Source organism: Leiobunum rupestre, chromosome 6 (assembly GCF_980474605.1).
Source record: "Leiobunum rupestre chromosome 6, qqLeiRupe1.1.hap1, whole genome shotgun sequence".
Classification (NCBI taxonomy): Eukaryota; Metazoa; Arthropoda; class Arachnida; order Opiliones; family Sclerosomatidae; genus Leiobunum; species Leiobunum rupestre.
Window position 1 is genome coordinate 16,150,246 of NC_143389.1, and position 11,942 is coordinate 16,162,187.

At 41.3% G+C, this 11,942-nt stretch overlaps 1 protein-coding gene and 1 non-coding gene across 2 annotated transcripts; one reads left to right on the forward strand and one right to left on the reverse strand.

Moving 5' to 3' along the window:
* Positions 1-398: 398 nt before the first annotated feature.
* Positions 399-470, reverse strand: TRNAQ-UUG (transfer RNA glutamine (anticodon UUG)). Its single transcript has one exon. It is a non-coding gene; the product is annotated as a tRNA-Gln (tRNA).
* A 5,419-nt stretch (positions 471-5,889) lies between these two features.
* LOC149939543 (uncharacterized) lies at positions 5,890-6,714 on the forward strand. Its single transcript, XM_090179156.1, has one exon. The coding sequence runs from the start codon at positions 5,890-5,892 to the stop codon at positions 6,712-6,714; it is 825 nt and encodes a 274-aa protein (XP_090035282.1).
* The last annotated feature ends 5,228 nt before the right edge of the window (positions 6,715-11,942 follow it).

Consider the following 11,942-nt stretch of genomic DNA (forward strand, 5'->3'; position numbering starts at 1 on the left):
TATGGGCTATGGTTACCAATAACCAAAGGTTCCACCGAGATTTGAATTCGGATCGCTCGATTCATATTCCACTGTGCTAACCGTTACACCATGGAACCAGCAACTCATAAAAATCAAAACGAAGTTTTAGAAAAAGAATTAAACATTTCTAATAAAAACCATGTCCAACGAAGAGATATTTACATCTATTAGCCAGTGCTTCCAATGAATCAAGTTTCCACCGAGATTTGAACTCGGATCACTGACTTCAAAGTCCAGAGTTATAACTATTATAACACGAAACCGGCATGGTCATGGAAAGAAAAACAAATTTTTAGAAAAATTGTTAAAAATTTCTAATAAAAACCATATTTACCGAAAAGATATTTACATCTTAAGGCTATTTTCCCAATGACCAAAGGTTCCACCGAGATTTGAACTTGGATCGCTGGATTCAAAGTCCAGAGTGCTAACCATTACACCATGGAACCAGCAATATCAGAAGAAAACAAAATAAAGTTTTAGAAAAAGAATTAAAAATTTCTAATAAAAACCATGTCCAACGAAGATATATTTACATCTTAGGGCTATTGTTACCAATGAGTCAGGTTCTACCGAGATTTGAACTCGGATCGCTGGATTCAGTGTCCAGAGTGCTAACCATTACACGATGGAACCGGCCAACTCATAAATATCAAAACGAAGTTTAATAAAAAGAATTAAAAATTTCTAATAAAAACCATGTCCAACGAAGAGATATTTACATCTTTAGGCTATTGTTATTAATGAGTCAGGTTCCACCGAGATTTGAACTAAAATTGTTTTGAATTAAACATTTCTAATAAAAACCATGTCCAATGAAGAGATATTTACATCTTTTAGCCAGTGCTTCCAATGACAAAGGTTACACCGAGATTTGAACTAGGATCACTGGATTCCTAGTCCATAGTGATTACTATTATATCATGAAACCGGCAAGTAAGTGAAAGCAAAACAAAGTATTACAAAAAGGATTAAAAATTTATAATAAAAACAATTTTTACCGATAAAATATTTACATCTTTAGGCTGATGTTTCTAATAACCCAAGGTTCCACTAAGATTTGAACTCAGTTCGCTGGATTCAATGTCCAGTGCTAACCATTACACCATGGAACCGGCAATGTCTTAAAAGTCAAAACGAAGTTTTAGAAAAAGAATTAAATATTTCTAATAAAAACCGTGTCCAACGAAGAGATATTTACATCTTTGCGCTATTGTTACCAATGAGTCGGGTTCCACAGATAATTGAACTCGAATCGCTGGATTAAGAGTCCAGAGTGCTAACCATTAAACCATAGAACCTGTATCATAAGAAAGCAAAACTACTCAAATGAAAAATAACTTAAAAATTTCGAATGAAAACCATGTCCAATGAAGAGATATTTACATCTATTAGCCAGTGCTTCCAATGAATCAAGTTTCCACCGAGATTTGAGCTCGGATCACTGACTTCAAAGTCCAGAGTAATAACTATTATATCATGAAACCGGCATGGTAGGGAAAGCAAAACAAAGTATTACAAAAAGGATTAAAAATTTCTAATAAAAATAATTTTTACCGAAAAGATATTTACATCTTTAGGCTATTGTTTCTAATGACCCAAGGTTCCACTGAGATTTGAACTCGGATCGCTGGATTCAATGTCCAGTGCTAACCATTACACCATGGAACTGGCAATACAATGAAAAGCACAACTAAGTATAGGATAAATAATTAAAAATTTTAATAAAAATCATGTCCACCGTCGACAGGGCCGGCTTCGTGTTTTGCGGGGCCGGGTTCGAAATATACTTGCGGGGATCTCGCCTTTCGGATTTCATAACCCCTATAGCTTTACCCTCCTTTTTACCCCCGTCGTTTTATTGATCAAATATTGCACTATTTTAAGTTTCTAAAATTGGAAGAGATTCATTTTATTTTTCATAATTCATTTACAGTTGTAACAGTTACTTGTTACCTTTAAAATTGACATCTAGATCCTTCGGCAGAAAAATCTTTTATTACGTCATCAAATTCTAATGATTTCGCCACTTGATTTTCGATTGACAATAAGGCTAGTGACGACAGTCTCTCTTGCCTTATAGTTGATCTTAGATAGTTTTTAATTAATTTCAATTTTGAAAAAGATCTTTCTGCTGAGGCTTCTGAAACTGGAGTGCTCAACAAAATTTTCAAAGCTATTACAATATTAGGGTACAAATCAACAATGTAATTTTTAGTCATATAATTTAAAGTATCAATAGCTGTCAAGACTGTTACAGGAATAACATATCTAAACAACTGATACTCTTCAAATAATTCTTCTCCGTCCACATTGTGAATTAACGTCGTTTCAAGAAGACCCCCTTAAGTCTAAATTGCGTTCACTTAAAAATAAAATAACTTCTATCATTCTCTTAAATATATTTTTCCACCTCAAAAATTCGCTTTTTTCGTTTTCTTCGTCTATAGTGTTCCCTGTTTTCAAATGGTTTTCCGTTTCTATCCAATTTTTCATTGCCTGTCGATTACTTCGTGACCTTTCACGCGCTTTAATTCTTTGACTTAAATGAACCTAGTCATAGAAGCCTTTCCCACTAAAAGCCGTTTGAAAATCGCTAAACAACTTATATGGAAAGCAAAACACGGCATTTTTCTTTTTAGAATAAACAATCCACCTCCTCTTGGATGAATCACCGTTTCTTAATTATCTTTTAAAATATTTGACAGAAAAGCACCGATTTTCAGAGTTTTTTAGAAATTCACAATCGTCAATTCTTATCATTCAATATTGGCCATTCACACGGATCATTTAGATTAACTTTCACCACCGAATCTTCCAATAGGCCATTACACTTATCTGAGTAAACTGAGTTATCTAAATTTTGATTCCCACTAGAAACTTTGATTGGTGACAAAGTTACGCGTTCGAACGATGATTCAATCGCGCACACAATTTTATTTTCTTCGACACCAGATGACTGAACAAAGTGCTCTCTTAATTCTTCATGAACCCTATAATTTTCGTTGTTTATAAGTGTGCCAGTACAATTCCTTTTTTCGAAAAAATTTCAAAGCGCATCCTTCTCTTTATCGGCAATTTCTTCATGCTTTCTTTTCCGTCTTTACTTTTCTGCGCCGCTCATATACTTTCTTCCCATATCTCTATCGCGACTTGTTGACATCTCGACCAGTCTAAGCCAGGGTGACTAATAAATTTGTGTTGTTGAAATAGTGGCACTCGCGCCTCGCGAGTGACCGCCGGATATTGGAAATGGACATTCGACACCTGCATTTTTGTTACCTTATCTATAACTTAATTTTCCAAGAATTTCTCTTTAAATGATTGACTGTGGAGGGAGCGAAACTTTTAGTAATAAAGGCTAGTGAACTACCGAAACCGGTCAAGGTCGCCTTCAGGACTAAGGATGTCTGGACGAAGAATCCAGAAGTCCTTCCAAAGAGGCTGCACCTCTATAACAACAAGCTCATTACCAGCCGTTGGAAGGTGGTCACCTTTGTCTGTGATAAGAACTTCATTCGGTGGATTTTCCAGATTGATGAAGATTCTGTCGCAGTTTTAAAGGAGGCAGGATTTACTGCCTACACAGGGGTGGATAGGGGACACCATGTCGGACATTTCCGACATCACGGTGGTAGAGAACACCTCCACCGGCGCAGAAGGTACTGTCCAGCCTACAGGGGCATTAGGTGAAGATGCGAGTGGTTCAGCTGGTGATGGAGGTAGGGTCAGTCCTGTACCCACCCCCTTAGCCGGCGAGTAGCCCAGCACCAACACCGGCAACTGTTGTTGGACATGAAGGTGATACAGATTAATCTGCATCACTGTAAGGCAGCCTCGGCAGTTCTCTGTCGCAGGTTTGTTGTGGAAGAAGAATCCTAGGGCTCAAAAATGCAGGTACTGTTTATTATGACGACAAATCTGCTAATCCTAGAACATTTTTTTGATACGAAAGGGTATTCACGCTCTTTCTCTTTCATTTTAACAATCTAGGGACACTGCCACCATAAAAATCTTCTCTTCATCGGCTGATGGAGAAGACGAATTAATGATGGCTTCTGGCTATTTTCCCTATGATGCGTTGTCCCCTCCATCACAGGAGGTTGCCAATCTGGTGAACCACTGTGAGAGACTGGGCAAGAAGCTTGTCATTGGGTGCGATGCCAATGCTCACCACGTTGCATGGGGCAGCAGTGACTGCAACCAACGAGGTGATGATTTAATGGAATATCTGGTTAGTACTAAACTTCATATTCTTAATAAACACAATATACCAACTTTTGTTACAAGTAACAGGAGTGAGGTTATTGACTTAACTCTGTGCACAGGAAATGTAATACACTCTGTGACACAATGGCATGTGTCTAATGAACCATCACTTTCGGATCATAGGCAAATATGTTTTTTTGTTTTGGTCAAACCTGCCCAGGTAGTTACCGAAATACGCAATCCTAGATCAACTAATTAGCCTAGGTATATTGAAGGTAAAAAAGGTAGATTGGGATGTGGCCAAACAAGTTGTCACTCACTCCAAGCTTATGTGGGCTATGAAGTCATTTAAGCCCTACAAGGCCTCTGGTCCGGATGGGATATCACTCATCTTGTTGCAGGAGGGAATAGATATTATCTCTCCTGTGTTGTGCAGAATCGACAGGTCCTGTATTGCTCTTGGGCACGTACCGAGCTCCTGGAAGCATTCAAAGGTTATCTTTATTCCTAAGCCCGGGAAAGCCAGCTATCTCGAGGCTAAGGCATTTAGACCAATCAGTCTAACTTCATTTCTCCTAAACGTTTTGGAGAAATTATTTGATAGATATATTAGAGAGGAGGTTCTTAGTGTTACACCCCTCTCGAATGCTCAGTATGCTTATCAAAAGGGCAAATCTACTCAGACTACCTTCCATGGCATAATTAATTGCCTTGAACGTGCAATTGAGTTCAAAGAAATAGCACTAGCTGTTTTTCTGGACATCGAGGGGGCTTTTGATAAAGTCTCTAAGGCTGTCATTCTTAAGGCTGCTAAACGTTTTGGTATCAATGACACATTGTGTTTTTGGATCGACTCTTTGTTGACTGATCGGGTCGCGACGGCTTCCTTGCTTGGAGAATCGCTAAGGGTCACCACCAGCCGGGGCTGCCCTCAGGGGGGTGTTCTTTCACCCCTGCTGTGGTGCCTGGTAGTAGACGAACTCTTGGTGAGGCTAAACATGGAGGACTGTCGCGGCTTTGGTTATGCTGACGATGTCGCAGTGATAATTACTGGGAAAATCCCAGGAACCATTTCGACTATGATGAGAAAAGCTCTCATTTCTGACGAGCCTGATTCCTTTCACTCGAAGGAAGGTGCAGGATTTGTTCAATGATATTTCTTTCTTTGGGGCCATCCTGGTCAAATCGACTGAGGTAAAATACCTCGGTGTTATTCTCGACTGTAGACTAACATGGAAGCCACATCTTGACCTCAGTATCAGGAAGGCAAAAATGTTATTCTGAGAGTAAGGGGTACCATAAGCAAGTCTTGGGGTCTTAGCCCAAAGGTTGTTTATTGGATCTATACCATGATAATCAGGCCTATGCTGAAGTATGCAGCAGTGGTTTAGTGGCCAAGGGTAGTGCTTAAGTCAGTTCAGGCAAAGGCTGGCCTGTGTGAGCATTACAGGAGCTATGAGAACGGCCCCAAGAGTTTCTCTGGAGGTGCTCCTGAATATTCTACCGCTTTATTTTTATATAGAGGAAGTTGCAATTGTGAGTGCCCATCGGTTACTGCATAATGGTTGTTGGAGGACTGCTAATTGGGAGTTCAGCCACACGAAATTATTTCGGCAGTATTCTGTTCACTTACCGATCTTATCGAAGGGTTCTGACAACATGGCTACAAAGATACACTTTGAAAAGCAGTTTAGTGTTTACTTTCCAAGTCGTTTAGACTGGTCTGGCGACACAATGTTTAGAACCAAGGGCGAAATTGTTTGGTTCACGGATGGCTCCAAGACTCATTCATGGGTGGGTGCTGGAGTTTATTGTCAGACTAAGAAGTTTGGCTTCTCTGAGAGCCTTGGCGTTTTTACTACGATTTTTCAGGCTGAGATTTCAGCCATCGGCTTCTGTGTAGACTTCTGTCTTAAAACGAAGTATCGGGGCAAGACTATTCAGATTTTCTCGGATAGTCAGGCTGCCCTTAATGCTCGTAATCAGTTCAGTATTACTTCTAAGCTCGTTCTTAGCTGTTTGGATCTCCTTTCGGAACTAGGCACTCATAATAGGGTTCAACTATATTGGGTGCCTGGTCATAAGGGGCATCATGGCAATGAGATGGCCGACACTCTGGCCAAGGAGGGTGCGGAGGCTAGGTTATTAGGTGCTGAACCTGCTATTCCAATACCCAATGGCCTGGTTCGCAGCCATGTGCACGGCGCTATGACTGAGAGGCTTGTCAGGCTTTGGCTTGAGACGGAGGGTCAGAGGCAGTCCAAGGAGTTTATTCCTGGGCCTTCTATGAATAGAGTTACTGAGTTGCTTTCGTCCTCTAAGAGTAGTATAAGGGTGGTTACTCTCCTACTTTTAGGTCACTACCAGCTTAATAGACATCTGTATCTGATTGGTATCAGTGAGAGTCCTTTGTGCAGGGCATGCCTTGCAGAGGAGGAAACTTCCTCTCATGTCCTTTGTGTCTGTGATTTTTATGCGGCTTAAAGGTTTGAGTACCTTGGTATGCATAGGCTGGAAACGAGCGATCTTTCCAACATCCCGGCGAAGCAAATCTTGCGCTTCGTTTCTAAGACTGGGCTTTTCCATGTTTAATTGGCTGGGGCTGCACAATGAACCTCTGGTTGTAGTGCTAGGTTGGGTCTAACCCAACCACCCAATTTTACTACGCGTTCGAACGATGATTCAATCGCGCACACAATTTTATTTTCTTCGACACCAGATGACTGAACAAAGTTCTCTCTTAATTCTTCGTGAACCCTACAGTTTTCGTTGTTTATAAGTGTGCCAGTACAATTCCTTTTTTCGAAAAAATTTCAAAGCGCATCCTTCTCTTTATCGGCAATTTCTTCATGCTTTCTTTTCCGTCTTTACTTTTCTGCGCCGCTCATAAACTTTCTTCCCATATCTCTATCGCGACTTGTTGACATCTTGACCAGTCTAAGCCAGGGTGACTTATAAATTTGTGTTGTTGAAATAGCGTCGCTCGCGGCCCGCGAGTGACCGCCGGATATTGGCAATGGACATTGGACACCTGCATTTTTGTTACCTTATCTATAACTTAATTTTCCAAGAATTTCTCGTTAAATGCTTGAAAGTGTGAAATACCGAGAATCCAGCGGGGGCGGCCCGCTGGCCCACTATGCTGCAGGGTCAGTTTATTACAAAAATAGTCCCCCGCTTCATTTAATGGTTTCTTAGAAATTTTAGATGTATAATAAAATAGGTGAAATGATCGCACAATTTATTTGAACATGAAAAATCACTTATTTTTTAATATAATAGTGAAATTTGCGAGGCCCCTTAAATTCTAGCTAGCGCGGGGCCGGGTGTGACCGCACCCTTTGCACCCGCATCACGCCGACCCACCGAAGAGATTTATACATCTTTTAGCCAGTGCTTCCAATGACTCAAGGTTCCACCGAAATTTGAACTCGGATCGCTGGATTCAGAGTCCAGAGTGATAACCATTACATCATGGAACCGGCAATACAATAAAAAGCAAAACTAAGTATAGGATAAAACATAAAAACTATGTTCACCGAATATATATTAAAAACTTTGGGCTATTACTTCTAATGACTTGAGGTTCCAGCGAGCTTTAAACTTAGCTAGCTGGATTCAAAACCAGAGTGCTAACCATTACATCATTGAACCGGCATGATTATGAAAAGCAAAGCAAAGTATTAGAAAAACAATTAAAAATTATTAATAAAAAACATAACGTTAAAAGGAACCACCTATGGACTGCATTACAAAGGATTAAAAAATTAGCGAATAAGTAGATAAGTCCATTGAGAAAAGGGATAAAAAAGCTAAACCCTAAACAAATTTGAAGAAATTTTAAAACTTGCAATTAGCTCGTACCGATAGGTCTTCCAGCAAACAAAAAGACGCGAAACTAGGACCAAATAGATGTTCGAGTGCAAAACTAAATTAAATTAAATAAATTAGCCAGAAATTCCAACGGTAGACCGGTTTCGTTATATTTGGGACTCGTCAGTGCCGTGCGGGAAATCTGGCTTGCGACTATTAAACCGAAAAGATAAACTAAGCGTAAACATTAACAATTTCAAAACGAGTTGCGTAGCAACGGAAAGCCGAAAGGGGGGATGGAGGTGGAGAATAGTATATACGAAATGTAACGTTAAAAGGAACCACATACGGACTGCATTGCAAAGGAAGAAAAAATTAGCGAATAAGTAGATAAGTCCATTAAGAAAAGGGATAAAAAAGCTAAACCCTAAACAAATTTGAAGAAATTTAAAAACTTACAAATAGCTCGTACCGATAGGTCTTCGAGCAAACCAAAAGACGCGAAACTCGGACCAAATAGATCTTCGAGTGCAAAACTAAATTAAATTAATTAATGGGTGCCTGTTTTGGTATTGTCCCGATGTCAGTGAGTCGTCTGCTTTGTGACAAGTTTTCATTAGGGTTTTTGCTAATTTTCAGACTTCTAATCTGTTCTCATATCTTGTCAGTCATTACAGCTTGAAACAAAGGAAAAATTAATTTATCGATTTAAACGCTTTGGCCATATAGTGATTATATTCGTTACTAATTATTCGCAGGGCTCCACCTTAAACGCGTTAAAATAACAAGTCAACCGAGGCCGTAATAATAGTTCCACATCGGGCTTGTAGATATTTGGGCATAATATAACTTACGGAAAATAAAAATAATCCAAAAGCCAAACTCGCTGGGTGTTACAATCAATCGCAGCAAAAAAGAACCCCAAAATAGAAATCCAAATGTGACTCAATTAAAAAATTTTAATCGAATAGCTAGAAAATATTCACGTTAATATATACCGCAAGAGCGGTATACCTCACGATTCTTTCTGACTACCGGCGATCTCAAAATAATATAAGCAAAAAAATTCCTCTTTAGCAAAAATTATCTTCAATTCCACGTACAACCCCTGAAAATAAGTATTGTCCATCAACAACAATGCATAGGAATAGAGCGTATCTATAACGTACAACAACTTGTACTATATCCAAGGCTCGCCTAGGGTTCGGCAAACGGGAAAAGTTATTTACCGTATAAAGTGTATTTAATTTTTCCAAATTAATTTACTCAACACCACAGTGCAGTGTTCAGCGATTTGGTATCTAGGTAAAAGATATTTGTACCTAAGGTTTATGTATCTAGCGTATATGTTGATTGTTAATGGAAAGATACTTTTATCTAGTTCCGCTATAATTATCTAAAGGTGCTATACTGTTTATCTTCTCATACGTATTCGGGAGTTATATTCGCGTATCGGATATTTCCTCGAACACCTTTTAACTTAAAATATAGTACCCAGTAAAAAGTGATTTTATCTAAAGGTAAAAATATTTGAATCTAGATAATAGGTACAGTTTAGATATACAAAACGATTCCTATGTAATTTGAGTAGCGACACAAATTTAACAGAACATTTCAAAGAAGAGCAGGCATAGACCGAATATCCACAAAGCTAAGTCAAGACGTGAAATCGACCGATAGCTAGATTCAAAAAACCAGTGAGTGAGAATTTACGTGAAGTGAAGTCCAACTTCCCCCCTCAGGCTCGGAATTAGAGTGCGGGGCCCTAAATAGTGAGAAGGGGCCCCTTCTATCAACGCAATTGAAGGACAAAAGAGGGGGCGCACCAATAACCAAAAACCCCCGCAAGTGCGGGATAACAATAAGCGTCGTTACGTGCGGGATCCCAAAACATATCTCTAAGTACAGGGGGAACCAAAAACCCCCGCTAAGTGCGGGATACCAATAAGTGTCGCTAACTGCAGGATCCCAAAAGATGTCGCAAAGTACAGGGGGAACCAAAAACTGCCGCTTAGTACGGGATACCAATAAGTGTCGCTAACTGCGGGATCCCAAAACATGTCGCTAAGTACGGGGGGAACCAAAAACCCCCGCTAAGTGCGGGATACCAATAAGTGTCGCTAACTGCAGGATCCCAAAACATGTCGCTAAGTACGAGGGGAAACAAAAACCGCCGCTTAGAACGGGATATCAATAAGTGTCGCTAACTGCGGGATCCCAAAACATGTCGCTAAGTACGGGGGAACCATAAACTGCCGCTAAGTGCGGGAAACCAATAAGTGTCGCTAAGTACGGGGGGAACCATAAACTGCCGCTAAGTGCGGGATACCAATAAGTGTCACTAACTGCGGGATCCCAAAACATGTCGCTAAGTACAGGGGAACCAAAAACCTCCGCTAAGTGCGGGATACCAATAAGTGTCGCTAACTGCGGGATCCCAAAACATGTCGCTAAGTACGGGGGGAACCATAAACTGCCGCTAAGTGCGGGAAACCAATAAGTGTCGCTAAGTACGGGGGGAACCATAAACTGCCGCTAAGTGCGGGATACCAATAAGTGTCACTAACTGCGGGATCCCAAAACATGTCGCTAAGTACAGGGGAACCAAAAACCTCCGCTAAGTGCGGGATACCAATAAGTGTCGCTAACTGCGGGATCCCAAAACATGTCGCTAAGTACGGGGGGAACCATAAACTGCCGCTAAGTGCGGGATACCAATAAGTGTCACTAACTGCGGGATCCCAAAACATGTCGCTAAGTAAAGGGAAACCAAAAACCTCCGCTAAGTGCGGGATACCAATAAGTGTCACTATTTGCGGGATCCCAAAACATGTCGCTAAGTACAATGGAACCAAAAACCTCCGCTAAGTGCGGGATACCAATAAGTGTCGCTAACTGCAGGATCCCAAAACATGCCGCTAACTGCGGGATCCCAAAACATGTCGCTAAGTACGGGGGGAACCAAAAACCGCCGCTTAGAACGGGATACCAATAAGTGTCGCTAACTGCGGGATCCCAAAACATGTCGCTAAGTACGGGGGGAACCAAAAACCCCGCTAAGTGCGGGATACCAATAAGTGTCGCTAACTGCGGGATCCCAAAACATGTCGCTAAGTACGGGGGGAACCAAAAACCCCGCTAAGTGCGGGATACCAATAAGTGTCGCTAACTGCGGGATCCCAAAACATGTCGCTAAGTACGGGGGGAACCATAAGCTGCCGCTAAGTGCGGGAAACCAATAAGTGTCGTGAAGTACGGGGGGAACCATAAACTGCCGCTAAGTGCGGGATACCAATAAGTGTCACTAACTGCGGGATCCCAAAACATGTCGCTAAGTACGGGGGGAACCAAAAACCCCGCTAAGTGCGGGATACCAATAAGTGTCGCTAACTGCGGGATCCCAAAACATGTCGCTAAGTACGGGGGGAACCAAAAACCCCGCTAAGTGCGGGATACCAATAAGTGTCGCTAACTGCGGGATCCCAAAACATGTCGCTAAGTACGGGGGGAACCATAAGCTGCCGCTAAGTGCGGGAAACCAATAAGTGTCGTGAAGTACGGGGGGAACCATAAACTGCCGCTAAGTGCGGGATACCAATAAGTGTCACTAACTGCGGGATCCCAAAACATGTCGCTAAGTACGGGGGGAACCAAAAACCCCGCTAAGTGCGGGATACCAATAAGTGTCGCTAACTGCGGGATCCCAAAACATGTCGCTAAGTACGGGGGGAACCATAAGCTGCCGCTAAGTGCGGGAAACCAATAAGTGTCGTGAAGTACGGGGGGAACCATAAACTGCCGCTAAGTGCGGGATACCAATAAGTGTCACTAACTGCGGGATCCCAAAACATGTCGCTAAGTACGGGGGGAACCAAAAACCCCGCTAAGTGCGGGATACC

Coding starts and splice junctions, on each gene's coding strand:
- LOC149939543 (XM_090179156.1), top strand. CDS start 5,890: ATGGCTACAAAGATACACTTTGAAAAGCAGTTTAGTGTTTACTTTCCA.